Here is an 18,405-nt window from a genome sequence, read left to right on the forward strand (position 1 = left end):
GAGTGGGCTCTGACAGTCAGTGGTGGAGGAACCCCCACCAGGTCATTACGGGTCCCTGTGCACAAGGTGATCCAGCTGGAAATCCTCCGGGTGACCCTTCATCCTATCTGCTATAGCAATGAAGAGTTGAGTCGATCTTCAGAAAGGCATGATACATTCTAAGTAGAAAGCCAAGGCCCTCCGGATGTCCAGGGCGTGAAGATGCCTCTTCTCACTGGTCTTGTGCAGTTTGGGACAGAATACTGGGAAGATGATGTTCTGATTCATATGGAAGGTGGAAGCAACCTTTGGGAGGAAGGCCGTGTGGGGCCACAACTGAATCTTATCTTTGTAGAAGACCACGTACAGAGGTTCTGAGGTCAAGGCTTTAATTTCAGAGACCTGTCTTTCTGACATCACTGCCATCAGGAACGTGTCCTTCCATGACAGGTGGGAAGGAAGCAGAACCCTAAAGGTCAAAGGGCGGGCCAGTGAACCTAGAGAGGACCAAGTTAAGACCCCACTGCAGAAGAGGAGGCTGTACCTGAAGGAAGAGTTTCTCAAGCCCTCTCAAGAATCTGACCATCATACCATGGGAAAACACCATCTGTCCTTGGACTGCCAGGTGAAAAGTGGAGATGGCCGCTAGATACACTCTAATGGAAGAATGTACCAGGCCCTGATTCCTCAAATAGAGCAGGTACTCCAGGACAGCCTGTATGGAAGAGCGTGAGGGAGAGATGCTGTGCTCAGACACCCAGCAGGAAAACCTTGTTTGGAAGCTCATACTACAGTTGTCTCTTTTTGTCTTCTCAGTGAATGACATACCAATGTACATTCCCTTATACTCAAGCATGGGGACCCAAAGTTGAGGCAATAAATAAGATAGAAAGGGCGTCTAATTAGATTTTGATAAATAAAAGGGAATTTAAATGGGTCTGGAGGAAGTCTACATTTGTATAGCATTCGCTGTCAGGGGCATCAGGAGAAGGTTTAATTCTATGTTAACTAAAGATCCCTCTAAACTTTCTTAGACCCAATTCTGAATTTGAAAATTTGGCCATGCATTGCTGTGTGCATGAATTAGTTTGTCTCAGTATAGTGAGCAATTTTACATATTTAGGCATAACAATGCAAGTCAAAGTAGGTTTTCAATATTAATATTGTTTCAGTGTGTCTCAATACACAAAATAAATGTTAGTTCTTCAAAGACGAGCCAAATTCTGAATGAAAAATTCAGGTATTCTCTCTGCTTGAGAATCTTTATATTAATTCTTGTAGAACTTAAGTTTACCATGTTATTTTATGAGGAATATGTCAGAGCCTGCAGTGTTCCAGAGACAAATAGTAATTAATTAATCTGTGATCCACTTTACTGATAACATAGTAGTGAAAACTAAATTTCAGCTAGTTTAGGCATCTTTTCCTTTCTTGTGGTACTAATTATAGGATTTAAAATGTATAACACTTTTCGGTCCATAGAGCCATTTTACATACCAGGAATTGGAGATTATCTCATCTGGGTAATATATATTCATATTTAGCAATGGAATTTCATTCGTTCTAACAGATGAGGAAACCAGTATTTTTAATATCAGGAGGTAGCTGTGTTAGTCTGTATCCACAAAAACAACAAGGAGTCTGGTAGCACCTTAAAGATTAACAGATTTGTTTGGGCATAAGCTTTTGTGGGTAAAAAGCCTCACTTCTTCAGATGCAATGCCTTCAGGTATTTGTAATATAACTATTTGAAATGAATTATCAGAAGTAAATATTATCCCTCTTTTTGAACTAAATAGCTTATATCCTTGTCTTTGAACTAAATAGCTTATATACTTGTCTTTGGTGATAACATGATGCAAAAACTTAGTTTCTTCCCATCTTTGTTGGACATCTGTCTGACCAACTAATCAGTTATAGAGCCCCTTTCCTGGACTTGAGGAGAGAGGGCTCTGTGATTGATTAGTTGGACAGACAGATGAAGACTTAGTCTAATGCAGGGGTGGGCAAACCTTTTGGCCTGAGGGCCACATCTAAGTATGGAAATTGTATGGTGGGTCATGAATGCTCATAAAATTGGAGTTGGGGTGCAGGAGGGGGTGAGGGCTCTGAGGTGGGGCCAGAAATGAATGAGTGTGGGAGGGGGCTCTGGGCTGGGGTAGGGGGTTGGGGTACAGGAGAGGGGTCAGGGCTGGAACAGGGGTTGGGGCATGGGAAGGGGTCAGGGCTGGGGCAGGGGTTTGGGGCACAGAAAGGGATCAGGGGTGCGGGCTCCGGCGGCACTTACCTCAAGCAGCTCCTGGAAGCAATGACATGTTCCCTCTCCAGCTCCTGTGCGGAGGTGCAGCCAGGTGGCTCTGCGCACTCCCCCGTCCTCAGACACCACCCCTGCAGCTCCCATTCACTGCAGTTCCTGGCCAATGGGAGCTTCAGAGGTAGTGCTTGGGGCAAGGACAGCACACGGCGCCCCCTAAACAGAGGGGGGGACAAGCTGCTCCTTTCGGGAGCAGGGCCGGTGCTACCATTAAGGCAAACTAGGCGGTTGCCTAGGGCGCCAAGATTTGGGGGTGCCAAAAAGCAGTGCCCCCAATTTTTTTTTACAGTGTTCCTCCCCGAGAGCACAGTCGCTGCTCCACTTCTCCCGCCTCCCAGGCTTGCAGTACCAATCAGCTGTTTGGTGCCACAAGCCCTGGGAGGAGAATTAGAGCAGGGGCGGCGTGCTCAGGGAGGAAGCGGAGCAGAGGTGAGCTGGGGTGGGGAGGTGCCGCACGGCTCCGGGAGTGGGGGGAAGCTGCTGCAGGGGGGTGCTTCAGGGCAGGGGGGGAGCTACTGCAGGGCGGAGGGGAGGGCAGGGAGCTGCCGCAGGGCTGGGGGTGGGGGCACAAGGTGGAAGTTTTGCCTAGGGCGCAAAACTTCCTTGCACCGGCCCTGTCTGGGAGCCTCAGCACTTGTGCAGAGAGAAGCCTCTGACCCCGCTCCCCAGCAGAAGCTCGAGGACCGATTTTAAACTGACTGGAGGGCCAGATGTGGCCCATCAGTGGGCCTTAATTTTCCCACCTGTGGTCTAATGGCTCCTGTGGACACAATGGGAGAGCTTATAAATTCTGCACCAGAAAGAAAGGCTCCCTTTTCCCTCTTGGGATTAGAGTAGTATGAGATTTGAGGGCCTTGTTTTGTGCATTATGCCAGTTGCCTTTTGGGGGCTGGGAAGAAATATTTTTCGTCACTGCCAATTTAGCCAAGGTGGTGTGGGTTTTTTCACCTTCCTTGCAGCAATCCCAACACCTAGAGGGTATGTTAGGCTGTAAAATTCATTTTGTTGCAACTTGGCAGTTGCTTAGTGCAGGAAGTCATTCAGTAGGAGGTCCAGTTCCCTGATTAACTGGAAATGGATTAGTAGAAAGCACCTCCTAAAGAATTAATGGGGTTAGGGCCTCTAATCTCTGGAGACAATCCCCTATTTCCGACCTACCCTCAATTAACCCTTCTACAGGTGGAGGGTGATGGGGATCAGCAATGATGCAGGAACAGGTTGTCAAGATGGAGGGCTGAAGGCAGCTTCTCCACCAGGTGGTACAGATTACAAAGGAAGGATGACTTGCACTGGATGAATTATTGAGATATGTTACTTAGTGAAGGCTAGTTAAACCGCAATCCTGGTGTCTTGTCTGTCTTCCTGTGGGGCCTGGGACAAAAACTTTCAGGCCTTTATTATGCTTCATAAAGAAACAAACAAAAAAGAAAAGGAAAACAAAAAAGGGGGCAGGGAGAGAAAATTTACCCATTCCCATCCTTCTTTTGCAGGTCACTTTTAGTAGACCAAGCTAACTGATGTTACATGAAAACATCTGTTCATGTATATAACTACAGTTTGCAATTTAGAACTTTTGTTTTATTGTTACATTTCATTTTGTCTTATGGGAAAAATCATAGTGACTGTATTATAGCGTCTCTTCAAAAAGGTGTTTCAGATTATTGCAGAATATATTCTAATAGAAAATTAAAATGCCAAATGGTATGTTATATCTATAAACAAATTCTCTTAATGCAAGTACTTGCCAAGAGATACTGTGTTTTGAGGCATTATTTTGGTTTTATGCTCTTTATTGATATTGTATAATGCCAGGCAAGTTCGAATAATAACTTCTTATTTTGCAAGGGAGAAAGTATTCATACAGCTACCAATTCATATGTGAACAATAAGGCAAAGATAATTGTTCTTTAATATCTCAAAGGCATTTTATCAGTTTGTTCAGGCTCAAAATGTGGCTCTCACTTTTAAATGCAATAATTCAATGAGAATATCCTTTATAAAAATATCTTTATGAAAATATCTTTCTTTAAAACCAAACAAAAAATAAAAATGAAAAATGCTACCAATTTCGGTATGATCCAGCTGAAATACATTGTATAAAAATCTTGACAGTGTCCCTTTAAAAGAGGCTACTGCATACATGAGACATTCATGTTGTTCCAATATTGTTGTTTACAGACTGAAGAATTTACCATTCACTTTTACTAAGCTTAAAGAACTTGCAGCTTTGTGGCTATCTGACAACCAGGTAATAACTTTTAATGTATCTTTTCATTAGTAGTAAGGAGCATGATATCTTGGTAAGGGCCATAGATAAAACCTATGTTTTAACAGACTATTGTTAGATTTATGAAGCTTTTAGTCCCAGCAGTTTCCATGTCCTCTGTATTAGCTACACTTCGAGATACAGGTTCTGCTGAATGTTCTGGTAGTAATTGGGAAAGTTCACCTTTGAGGGATTTACTGCTTTCATCAGGTTGGATTGTATGTCCTGACCAAATTTAATAAGTTAAGGCCAAGAATATTCACAGAGAACTCTAGTGAATGGGATCACTCGTGGCCCATGTTGGGACCTAAGGACCCAAGGATTTTATATTGGGCATATTCTTTGTCTTTTGTATCCCTTAATCCTTCTGTGCCTCCATTCTTGTCTTCTGGCTCCCCATTCCCTATCTATTCCTGTTTTTGTTTACTCCTTTCCCCCCCCTTTTTACCTCTTCATGTGGAAGAGAGATTCTTCCATTAACTTTTACACATGAGGCTCTCATTTGGTGTTTTGCTATCTTTCTATGCTTTTAAATTATCAATGACAACTCTTTAATTCTTGCTGATAGAAAGAAAACATAGTAAGTAGAACTAGGATAAGTGTCTTAAGTCCCATTGTCAAAATTGACTTAGGCATTTAGTAGCCTAACTTCCATTGATTTTCATCTTCTTAGTGCTGAGGGAATTTAAGCACTTCTGAACATTTTAATCCTCGTCTAAAATGGGGAGGGTGGAAGTCACAAAAATTCATGAAGAGTTTTTTTTTCCTTGGTTTTCTTCTAAATAAAGGTGTCATTAGAAAAGTTGCCATCCAGAGCCAATAATATTTTAAGTGTTCTAGGTTTAATCTTCAGCTGGTGGATATCAGCATAGCTCTGTTGAAGTCAATGGAATTATGTAGGTTTACATCATCTGAAATTCTGGTGTTCTGTGTGTCTTCCATTTTTTTTTTCTTTTTAAAAAAGCCTCAAAATTACAACTTCTCAATTTTTTTACTTTTGCCACAGCCAAGCCATGACGAGCAACCCACGTTAGGCCCAGATCCTACAAATATTTATGCATTATTTGTGCATTTAAAGTTAAGAACTTTCATAAGTTTTTGCATGATCAGAGTCTTATTATTTGTCTATAGCATGAAAATCTGTAACTAACACGACACTACTGATCCCAGAGTTCCAGAAATATGTTGGTCAAGTCCTAAGTGCTAAATCTTGTAGTCTTCACTTGGCCCCTATATTTCTGCATTCTTTGAATAGCCTAAACTTCCACTAAAGTCAATGTGAATTTGGGGTATGTAAAGAATGCACAAAGAGGGTCCTCAGTCCTTTTTTAGAGAAAACTTTCATCAACTTCTGTTGGAGTTTCTTGAGTGCTCGTAAATTTGGTCCAATGTTAAAATGTTAACAGTCATCTTTATATGTTAATATTGTCTATATTTTAGGGCTTTATTGTTAAACTAATTGTGCAGCCAGCATTGGTGCTCAGAAGTATAATAATCAACCAATTTACAATCTATAGGTTAAGACTTATCAACCACTACCAATGTTCGTAGAAAAAGGAATTCACAGTTTTAGGCATTTAAACTTTTACTCTAAAGGGAAAAGAACTTACTTTTCACAAAAAGTAAATATTCAATGTAGCTGAAAGTGAAACTTCCATTATTGCAATAACTTCAATAACCTCTTCTTTTTTTCTCTAGAATTATACACTTATTGCAGATAACTGTTGCTTCTTAAATTCAGGTCTGATCAGTATAATTTTGCATGGTCCAAACTTCCTATCACTGTAAACTAATCTATTCTGTTTGTGTGCAAAAGCCACTGAGACCCTGATCCTGCAACTGCCTCTAAAGATATGTCTACACTGCAGTGTAAGCCCATGCTCGAGCTGGGCTGAAGCCTAACCCCCCTTGTGTTGACACTGCAATTGAGCCAACACAGGGCTCAGACTTAGGGTCTTGGGACCCTGCAGGACTGGGTGGTCTGAGTTCAAGTTTAGCCAGAACCCAAAGTCTGAGCTCTATTGCTTAATTGCAGTGTAGAGACAGCTCCTCTTGACTCAGATTCCAAGAGTCAGCTGGAAGTATCCCACAATTCCACGGGATAACTTCCTTAGTCCTATCTATCCTAGTGATCTACATTCCCTATGTGGGAGGACTCCTGTACCTGTACTGAGTACTGTTGACTTCAATGAGGTTTAGCACAGACACAGAGGTCTGTTTGTGCTGAGTCAGTTGCAGGATTGGGGCCTAAGATGTTCCTCTTCCAACAAACATAAAGTATATATATTGCTGACTCTTGTTTAATAAGTAATAGTTCAGCACCACTGTGCTTGCCATAAGAATTTGACAATTGGCTTGGCAAGAAATTTAATCAAATAAGGAGATTTATTGTTAATACCAAGTAATTTTACTCATTCTTAATGTTATTTTACTTACACAGCTAATTTTCAGAATTTTAAATGACATCTATATATACCTGAATGTAAAAAGCAAGGAAGCAAACAAACTGATGGGAGGAGGGTGGAAAACAATGTGTGGACTTCAACGCAGTAAACTAGAGCCTTCTTTCTCTTCCCCTTCTTATTCCTACCTGTCAAAAACTGATCAGTAGAATGTGACCTCTTACAAACATAGAAATATCACCCCATAATAATATGAAAAGTTAATGTGGACAATTCAGTGCCTGCTCAAGAGCTCATCTAGCTTGCACACCAACTGAGAGCCTATATTCTTTTAAGGACACATTACTTTCTTCAACTTATTGGACTTTTCTACAAGAGATCATAGATTAATTTGCATTAATTTAATTAAAATGTATCAGTATCATCAGAATACTCATTGGGCCTTAGAACACAAACTCTAGTCACTTGCACCAGTTTTATACCAGTGTAACTCTACTGCCTTCAGTGGAGTTACTCATGATTTACCCAAGCGTGAATAAGATTAGAATCAGACACTCAGTGCTTAGACTGTTCCCCTTCCCGCTCTCCTCTGCTTCTCATTTCACTCAGTCACTACAGTGTGTCAGACTCTGTTTTCCTTACACTGGAAATATTCCTACTGAAGTCAGTAGGAATATTATACATGTAATAAGAGTGAGAGATCAAAGAAAAAAATTCCACATCAGAATAATATGCTTTTTCAGTCAGCAACTGTAAGAACAGTTTCATTTAAACCAAGGACACTATTCTTACTTTCATTTTATATTTTCTATTTATCAGATCATAAAATCTGATTTTCCTGGAATTCTTCTGAACAATCTTGCATTTTTTCTTTATAGTCCAAGGCCCTTATCCCTCTGCAAACTGAGGCCCATCCAGAAACAAAGCAAAGAGTACTGACTAACTACATGTTTCCCCAGCAACCCCGCGGTGATGAAGGTAAAAGACTGTAAGCAATTTATTACAAAGGCAAAAACTTGTTTATAATGCTTATTTAAATCCTGGTGAGAAAATGGGGAGTTTATTTTTAAATATTGAAACCATGGTTCCGTGGATGAGAGTGGCTACAGTTCTTTATATAACAGTGTATACAAGGCAGTATACGTTTAGTCATATTGAAAGGGTTCTAAACAGGCTCTTTTTGTATATTAAATCTAAGGTTTCCCAAGTCCTTAATTCTGGATTGAGATTTGTTCTCTCTTTTCTTTTTTTTTCTTTGGGATGCTGGGGGGAGGAGGATCAGAATTGTGTCTTCTGACACATTGTATAAATGCCCTGAATTCACTTCATTAGGGTTGCCTGGGGCCAATGAAAGGCAGAATTTGGTCTGATATTTACATTAGACAGGAGGATGGCCTGTGCTCTTTCATAGATCTGGTAGCAGGAGGCACTCAACTAGTGAGTTTTCACCACTTTCCCATCCTCCCTATTCTGACCTAAATTACAATAAGATGGGATACATCTTAGTCTTCTGCTAAAGTAATCCTATGACCTCACTAGGAGTCTTGAAATCCCATAAATGACAATATTTAGTTCAAACACAATCAGTTTGCACCACCCCTTTCAACTTCACCTTATTACATTAAAAATTATGTAACTTGTTTATAGGTTGTGACAAATTTTTGTCACTTTTCACACCCTTTGGATGATTTAAGTGTAAAACTGAAGGGGGTGCAGGCCTCAGCACAACATAAGTTTTTTGTCATTTAGAGTATAAGTAACATTTCATTTGTTTTGCTTGGTGGACTAATTACACATTCTGTTACAAAGCAGCTTTACTAAGCTATTACCTGAATTTTAACTGTAGATTTCCAGTCAGACAGCGATAGCTTTAACCCTACATTATGGGAGGAGCAGCGACAGCAGCGGATGACTGTAGCCTTTGAATTTGAAGAAAAAAAGGAAGAGGAGGAAAATGCAGGAAAAGTTAAGGTAACTAGTTAGCTTTCACTTTTTCTTGCTTTATATATTGTGGACAAAAGATCCAATACACAAATGCCATGTTAACATGTTTTTAATCTTTTAAACTTGCGGAGAGTGTTTGAGACCAAATATAATCATTAATGAAAAATGAGGGGTGTGTTTTCCCTGAAGTATGCACTAATAGTTTCCATTCACCCCCTTGTTAACTGACTATCAGATTTTGAGTTTCTTCTTTGAGTGTATGCTCATGTCCATTCCATGCTAGTGTGTGCATGACATGTGCACTGTTGCTGGAGACTTTTCCCTTAGTGGTATCCACAGGGCTATCTATAGTGCCCTCTGGAGTCATGTGACAATGTGCCGATATTAGGGGTACCGCTAGCCGCAAACTCCAGTTCCTTCTTACCATTCATGACAGTTACTGGAATGATCCTTTATGCTGTGGCAAGTTCTCCTTCCAGTTGTTTCGACTTTCTCAGTTTATTCTTAATTTACTGTAGTTAGTGTATATAGTTCTTAGAGTTAGTATATATAGTTGTGTAAATAGTTGTCCCTGTCATCGAGGGACTTTTCACCCCAGGTGTTGGGCATGCCACAGGCTTCAAGACATGTGCCTCTTTTGACAAGCCAATGCTAGTGAGTGACCCACACTATAAGTGTCTAAAGTGTCTGGGGGAATCTTATGATAAAAGATAAGTGCCGGATCTGCAGGGACTTCAGACCTCGCACTAGAAAAGACAGGGACATTCAACTGAAGGCCATTCTCCTGGAGGTGGCCCTCAGACAAGTCTCAGAACCAAGCCATTCCGAATCAACGCCAAGCATTTTGACATCCATGCAGAGTGCTCCACCGGCACCATGCTCTTCTTGGCGCTGTTCTCCATCTCCAGTGCTGAGGAAGAAGCATAACAAACACTGAGAGAGGGCGCTCTCTTGTGCAGAAGAGGGATAAGTGTGGAATGGACTAGAACTCTGAGTCCAGCTTGGGACCTACCGCCGACTACTGGAAGCAGCTGCAGTGCTAGGCTTCCTTCAGCACCGGAGGCATTCCAGGCAGCAAAGGACCTGCTGTCTCTCCTGATTCCGCCAACCCTGCAGGGAACACCGGCAGCCAAGGCAGCCGGGAACAGGGGAGAGCAGGAAGCGCAGAGCTCCTTCCCAGGACCAACCACCTTGGTACCTTGGCACCCCATAGGAGAGAGCCTTCCATGATCCTGGCACAATGGTCACTGACCTGCCCATGGTCCCCAGACTTCTGGGACCACCTGATGACAGAAGCAGATTCTGTTTCTCTATGGTCACCACAGGAAGAATCTTCTTCGTAGTCCAAAGGGGAATCCTTTGCCCCACCAAAATCTTTCCACCAGTACCCACCCGACTTTTGGTACTGGTCCTCTGGCTGGCACATGGCCAGCGGGCCAAGGGTCAATGCATTGGCCATATTGAAACCCCAGGAGTATTCCCTGATACTGGCACTCCCTTCCCACTGCTCACACTCAGTGGCTTCAGAGAGATGCATTACCGGCCCTACCTGCTTGGCACCGGACCCTGATTCCGGAACTAATCTCAATGAATGTAGTGGAGGCAGAGGAGGAGGAGGAAGCTCCCTCTCCCGGACAAGCCTCTTCTTCCTCATCCCCAGCTGAGGCAATGGCAGGACCCAGTAACTTACTCCCTTGGGTCAATTTCAGGGCCCACCAAGACCTCCTGAAAAGAGTCACTATGAACCTGAGTCTGGAGATTGAGGACCTTAAGGCGTCAGCACGCAGCCTGATCAACATCCTGGTGGCAGCTGCCCCCTCCAAAGTGGCTTTGCCTATTAATGAAACAGTGATGGAGCCAGTCAAAACTCAGTGGCAAACCCAGTCTTCTCTGTCCCGCAGAGTATGTACCTTTATTCACACTCCCCTGGGGTCCCTGGTAGTGTCGGCAGGAAATGAGCAGGACAGACAAGGTTATTTGAGTGCCAGCCCTAAGAATAAAGATGCCAAAAGACTAGACCTTTTGGAGCAGAAAGTTTATTCAACAGTCAGCCTCCAGTTACATATTTCCAAAGAGCAGGCTCTGCTGGGGAGGTATGATTTTAATCTATAGGACTCATTGTCCAAATTTAGGGACTCCCTCCTGCAGAATTCAAGACAGGAGTTCATAGCAATCTTGGAGGAGAGCAAGAGTGTGGCCAGGACCTCCCTCCAGGCTGTTCTGGATGCGGCAGACTCAGCTGCCAGGGCTATGGTGTCTGCAGTCATCATGAGGCATTGTTCATGGCTCCAGTCCTCCAACCTCCCTCACAAGATTCAGCAGGATCTCCCCTTTGAAGACTCCTCCCTGTTTTTGGAGCAGAGAGACTCAAAGCTTCACTGCCTCAAGGACTCGAGGACAGCCCTGCCGACCTTAGGACTTGATACGCCATCAGCATCCCGAAAGCACGTTAAACCTTAGCAACCTTCCAAATTTGTGCCTCACGAAAGAAAAGGGAAAGGTTACAAGCATTACCAACCCCTCTTGTCTTATAGATCTCTCATACATATCCCAGTAGGGTCAAGCAGGCCTTTTGAAGGTGTGCCCAATGGCATTATACCAGTCACAGCTCTGGATCCAGCCCCTCTTTTGTTTTTGTCTTGTCTTGTCACCCTTCAGCCCAGCGTGGTCATATATAACACTGAACCATTGGGTCTTCAGTACAGTAACAGTTGGTTACATCCTCCAGTTTGTGTCCACCCTTCCCTCCCAACCCAGTCCCTCCTCAGGGACTCTTCTCACGAGCAACTCCTTGCCCCAAAGGTGCAATCCCTCCTACATGTGGGGGCCATAAAGGAAGGTCTCTGAGACTTGAGAAGGAAGTGGTTTTACTCCCAGTATTTCCTAATACCAAAGGCCAGAGGGGTTTATGGCCCATCGTGGGCCTGCGTCATCTCAGCAGATATCTCAGTTAACTGAGGTTCTGCATGGTCTCCTTGGTCTCCCATCATTTCCTCCCTGGATCCAGGAAACTGGTATGCTACCCTCAACTTAAAGGATGCTTATTTTCACATGTCTATCTTCCATGGCCACAGAAAATTCTCAGATTTGTAGTGGGTCAACACCACTACCAATTCACCAGTCTTCCCTTCAGCCTATCATCAGTCCCATGGATCTTCACAAAGTGTATGGCGGTAGTAGTAGTATCGGTCTTCCTCAAGCGCCAAGGCGATCAAAGGTTGGTCACAGGCTCAGGTACAGCACAGCATCAGTAGAGTCTGGGCCACATTCCAGGTACTGGGCCTGGTGATAAATGAGCAAAAGTCAACTCTGGTCCTGGTTCAAAGGATAGAGTTCATTGGGGCAGTGCTTGACTCATTCCAAGTCAGAGCCTTCCTGCTGGTACAATATGCACTTTTGACCCCTCTAGATGTGGCTGGTATCAGTCTACTCCCTCAAGCAGGCAGCACTTAGATTCAGTGCTCACAATCCTGTTTCTGGACCTAACTTCCATGACCTGGTGAAAAGACCAAGGATCAGTAATGAAGAGGGTACCCTTTACTGTCCCTCAACTCTTGGTCACTTTAGTCTCGGACATGTCAGACATAGAGTGTGGAGCCCACCTCTGCAACCTCAGGACCCAGGGCTCTAGTCCCAAGAAGAACTCTCCCTACATATAAATGTCAGGGAACTCAGGGCGGTACACTTAGCTTGCCAAGTGTTACTTCCCCACATCTCAGACCAAATGGTATAGGTCTTGACAAACAACACCGCATCCATGGTTTACACCAACAGGCAGGGAGCGGCTTGATCTTCAGCTTTGTGCTGTCTTCTGGATGTGGGACTTCTGTGTGAAACATGCCATTCACCCTGAGGTGATGCATTTACCAGGAGCCTGAAACGTACTGGCAGATCACCTCAACAGAGTCTTTTCCTCTCACCACAAGTAGTCTCTTCACCCGGAGGTCGTCAGTGTCATCTTCCAGAGGTTGGGGCCTTCCCAAGTTGACCTCTTCGCCACCAAGAAGAGCAGGAAATGCCATTAGTTCTGTTTGCTGCACAGGCACAGCTCAGGCTCCCTCTCCAATGCCTGCCTGATCATCTGCTGTACACTTTTCCTCCAATCGCCTTGGTTCACAAGGTGCTCCTAAAAATCAAATTGGGCAAGGTGAGGGTTATCCTGATAGCACTGATGTGGCCACACCACCATTGGTTTGACATACTTTTGGACCTCTCAGTGGCAGCCCCACTCGCGCTCCCACTCCATCCAGACTTGACTTCAGAAGACCATGGCAGGTTGCTTCACCCAAACCTTGCCTCCCTGTTCCTGATGGCATGGATGCTGCGTGGATGAACTCCAAGGAACTACCCTGCTCAGATCAGGTTTGACAGGTCTTGCTAAGCAATAGAAAGCTTCCACCAGGACTACCTACTTTGACCAGTGGAAATGTTTCTGAGCTTTTAGCACACAGGATTAGATGCGGTTTTGGAGCACTTAGCCATAGCCCTGAGTAGGTGACTCATGAGGCAGAATCTTCCCCCACTCTCCCACTCCCACTACACAGTTCCCTTTGCTACCTTATAGCCTTTAGGGATCACATAAAATGTAAGTATTAATTAATTTCCTTTATCAAATGATATCCCAAAATACAAACAGCCATGTTGTCCCTGGCCCTAGCCATAAGTATTCAAGGAATGGAGAGTGCAAAGAGCATCCTCCTAGTTTGTGCACTCTATAGAGAGAGCAGGGACCATTTTCTGGGCCTGAGTATGAGTTTTAAATGAGTGTAACTCCAGCATTGTCATAGGACTCGTTTTTTATTTTGATGGGTGTGAGAGCATCATCAGTTCCATCTGTTTTCAGGTGGGGACAAAAATGTCTACTTTCAGCATAGTATCAGTGAATTATTACAGACTAAATACTTCACCATTGTAAGTCTGACCACTACTGTAAAAGACCCAAATTGGAAAATAACATCTGAGATAATGTCTTATGAGTAACAATAAAATCACAGCTTTTTAAATTCTAAAAAATGAAACACAAAAATGTAATAAAATTATAGCTAGTATTTGTATTTTACGTTTGGAGCTTCAATTTTCTTTAGACTTCTTTTTCTTTTGTTTTATTATGAGTTCTCTTCCACTTGGTTGTGCCCAGATTAAATACACTCTACTCCACTATTTATTTGGTGCTAAATAGAAAATAAATTGACTTAAAAAATCATGCACTCATAATTAATAGGTTACACTGAAGTCTTACAGTAGATTGATCACAGTTTTCTGGTTCAGTACAAATACAAAACCCAGTGAACAGTGGATTAAAATGCCAGTTTTATCCATTAGTATATTATCAGTTCAAAAAACCAAAAACTGCACTATTGACCTATACTAATAATTTAGAAACGAGCTGGAACAGAATACCATTCTTGTATTAACATAGTATGACTGCTTCATAATGTGAAGAATTTGTAGTCCTATTAGCTTTGTATAGCAGAATATTACTTCTAATTCTAAAAATACAGTGTGACATAAATACAATTTGGTTACAATTGTTAAAAGAAATACAATAGTGTAGAAAATTGCCAGTAAAATAAGAGTTGCCATTACAATACAAAGGACCTAGTTTTCAGAACTATTTTTTAACATTGTGTTTGATGCAAATGACCATACCATGATTGTACAGAAAATGTTCGCAGCATTATTACTACTGTTACTTGGATGGTGTTCATGCACTTAGTTAAATTAGAACAAAGCATTTGGAAATAGCTACATACTTTTATATATACAAAAACTACTATGTTAATCTTAGGGTACTAGGAATTTTCAAATGTTAATAATAGAGATGATAGCAATCGAAATCTTGACTTCCAGCTCTAAGAGGTGGGGAAATCTAAATTGCGTCATATGCTCTTTGCTTTCCATAACTGAATACTGGCATTGTCCTTTTCAGGTTATAGCATTCATAGACTCAGAGAAGTGTAGGACTGGAAGGGATCTCATAGGTCAGTCCAGTCCCCTGCACTTGAGGCAGGAATAAGTAATGACTAGACCATTCCTGATAGGTGTTTGTCTAACCTATTCTTAAAAACCTCCAATGATGGAGATTCCACAACCTCCCTAGGCAATTTGTTACAGTGCTTAGGTACCCTGACAGTTAAAGACATTTTCCAAATCTCCAACCTAAATTTCCCTTGCTGCAATTTGAGTCCATTGCTTCTTGTCCTATCCTCAGAGGCTAACTAGAACAATTTTTCACCCTCCTCCTCGTAACAACCTTTTATGTACTTGAAAACTATTATCATGTTCCCCCCTCAATCTTCTCTTCTCCAGACTAAACAAACCCATTTTTTTCAATCTTCCCTCCTAGGTCAGGTTTTCTAGACATTTAATTATTTTCATTGCTCTCCTGTTACCCAGGGTTTTCCAAATCCAAAGTTCTTGATAACTTTATTCTTGGTGAGGCAGTGGCAGGAAATAAATCAGTGGGGACACAGTCGTCTGACTAATAGATGGTTGACACAAGCAGTACAAGAGTGCTCTTACTTAAAGCTACACTTTATTTAGTCTTAAGCACAGACACATATCCGCAACAGGTTAGTAAAACACCACAACCCTCAATAATTACCAAAGTCTGGAGCAGTTTTTGAGTGCCATGATTCGTCCGATGGCCAGTCTTTCGTCTGCTGGTGGGGTCCTAAGGTGTGTCCACAAAGTGATCCAACTATCCCAGACTTCTCCACTCTTATTTATTGGGTTAGTATAACAATAAAATGTCAATCAAAAAACTTAAGGAAGCAATTTCAAAAGTTAAACCAGAGGTTTCCTCAGATCACTAATTAGACAGGTGTGTTTTTGCAAAGTCTGTATGCTTGAGCATCCTGATAAACACAACCCAGAGGGCAAATATAGATAAGCTTCCTCTTTTCCGAAAGTACATTCCTTCACAATTTCAACAGAGGTCTTATCAGGTAGGACGCAAGGAAAGGCTCCCTTCTTGTGATCACTCAAATCTACTCGCCTCCTGACTTAGTTATGCTAAGGCCTACTGACTTGGTTGTTTTTGGCAATAAGCATGATAATCAATAGTCCAGCTACTGGTAGTGGTCCAAGCAATTTGCTGATCCATCAAGATCTCCCTGTACACTCCTTCTGGACTTTGTCCACATCTTTCCTAAATGTGGCACCCAGAACTGGACACAATACTCCAGTTGAACACTTATCAGTGCAGAGTAGAGTAGAACAATTACTTCTCGTGTCTTACTTACAACTCTCCTGTAGGTACATCCCAGAATGCTGTTTGCTTTTTTTGCAACAGTGTTATACTGTTGACTCATGTTTAGCTTGTGATCCACTGTGAACCCAGATCTTTCTGCAGTACTCCTTCCTAAGCAGTCATTTCCCATTTTGTTTGTGTGCAATTGATTGATCTCTCCTAAGAGGAGTACTTGGCATTTGTCCAGATTGAATTTCATCCTATTTACTTCAGACCATTTCTCCAGTTTGTCCAGGTCATTTTGAATTTTAATCCTATCCTCCAAAACACTTGCAACCCCTCTCAGCTTGGTATTATCCGCAAACTTTGTAAGTGTACTCTCTGTTCCTTTGTCTTCATCATTTATGAAGATTTTGAACAGAACTGGATCCAGGACCAATCCTTGTGGGACCCCACTCAAGATGCCCTTCCAGCTTGACTGTGAACCACTGATAACTACTCTCTGGGAATGATTTTTCAACCAGTTATGCACCCACTTACAGTAGCTCAATCTAGACTATATTTCCCTAGTTTGTTTATGAGAGGTCATACAACATGGTATCAAAAGTCAAGGTATACCACATCTACCACTTCTCCCCACCCCTTTCCCATCCACAAGGCTTGTTACTCTGTCAAAGAAAGCTGTTAGGTTGGTTTGACATGATTTGTTCTTGACAAATCCATGTTGACTGTTACTTACTATCTTCTAGGTGTCTGAAAATTGATTGCTCTATTATTTGCTCTATTATCTTTCTGGGTACTGAAGTTCAGCTAATTGGTCTGTAATTCCCTGGGTTATCTTTATTCCCCTTTTTATAGATTGGCACTATATTTGCCCTATTTCAATCCTCTGGAATGTCTCCTGTCTTCCATGAATTTTTGAAAATAATTGCTAATGGGTCAGATATCACCTCAGTCAGCTCCTTGACTTGAAGCCATCTAATTTATCTAAGTAATTTTTAACTTGCTCTTCCCCTATTTTAACCTCAGATCCTGCCTCATTTTCACTGGCATTCACTATGTTAGACGTCTGATCACTACTAACCTTTTTGGTGAAAACTGAAACAAAAAAATCATTTAGTACTATCATTTCCACATGTTCTGTTATTGTCTTTCCCCCCTCATTAAGTAATGGGCCTTGATCTTCCTCTTGCTTCTGATGTATTCATAGAATGTCATCTTGTTATTTTTTATGTCTCTAGCTCATTTAATCTCATTTTATGCCTTGGCCTTTCTAATTTTGTCCCTATATGCTTGTATTGGCTTTTATTTAATATTCATCCTTTGTAATTTGACCTAGTTTCCACTTTTTGCAGGATTCTTTTTTGAGTTTTAGATCATCAAAGATATCCTGATTAACCCAGGGTGATCTCTTGCCATACTTCCTATCTTCCCTATGCAGTGGTATAGTTTGCTTCTGTGCCCATAGTAATGTCTCTTTGAAAAACTGCCAACTCCCTCAAACTCTTTTTTCCTGTAGACTTGCTTCCCATGAGATCTTACCTACCAACTCCCTGATTATGCTAAAGCCTGTCTTCTTGAAATCCATTTATTCTGCTTCATCTTCTCTCCTACTGTTCATTAGAATCATGAACTCCATCATTTCATGATTACTTTCACCCATGCTGCCTTCCAGTTTCAAATTCTCAATCAGCTCCTCCCTATTTGTCGAATCAAATCAAGAACAACCTCTCCTCCAGTGCTTTCTCCATCTTTTGAAATAAACTGTTTCCAGTGCATTTAAACATATTTCATCATATCATATTTATACTTATATACATTACAAGCACAGCTTGAATATCTATTTCAGTGCAATATGAATGTGTTTCAATAATGATGTTTCACTTGAATAAATTGCACTTTTTAAAATAAGACATACTGTGCAGGACAAGTATTCTATACTTTGGTTTAAATGATGCTCTTTACTGTCCACTGCAGAAGAAGCACGGTTATATTGTATTCTTGCTTTTAAATCATGGCCCAGATTTTGTGGTAAATGAAATGCATAATTAGGCCACTGTGACAGACCCAGGCCAGTGGGGTGCAGGAGTCTGGTAGAGGGCAAATATACTGGTCACTGGGTGAGTAGTTTTCTGTCCCCTGAGTGACCAGAGCAGGGTCTGCACTAGAGTAGTCAGGAACTTGCTAGAACCAATTAAGGCAGACAGGCTGATTAGAACACCTGCAGCCAATCAAGGCAGGCTAATCAAGGCACCTGGGTTTTAAAAGGAGCTCTCTTCAGTCAGATGGGGAGGAGCCAGAGGAGAGG

The 18,405-nt window shown here is 42.0% G+C and overlaps 1 protein-coding gene across 10 annotated transcripts in view; it reads left to right on the plus strand.

The window, feature by feature from the left end:
- Nucleotides 1–18,405, plus strand: part of LRRC7 (leucine rich repeat containing 7) — a 342,753-nt gene that overhangs the window by 252,760 nt on the left and 71,588 nt on the right. For all 10 annotated transcript variants that reach the window (XM_075067709.1, XM_075067704.1, XM_075067702.1 and 7 more), the window contains 3 exons: nt 4,472–4,541; nt 7,840–7,939; nt 8,808–8,932. In XM_075067709.1, coding sequence (XP_074923810.1) covers nt 4,472–4,541; nt 7,840–7,939; nt 8,808–8,932 — 295 coding nt within the window. The remainder of the gene's footprint in view (nt 1–4,471; nt 4,542–7,839; nt 7,940–8,807; nt 8,933–18,405) is intronic.

The sequence above is a fragment of the Chelonoidis abingdonii genome, chromosome 7 (assembly GCF_003597395.2).
Source record: "Chelonoidis abingdonii isolate Lonesome George chromosome 7, CheloAbing_2.0, whole genome shotgun sequence".
Classification (NCBI taxonomy): Eukaryota; Metazoa; Chordata; order Testudines; family Testudinidae; genus Chelonoidis; species Chelonoidis abingdonii.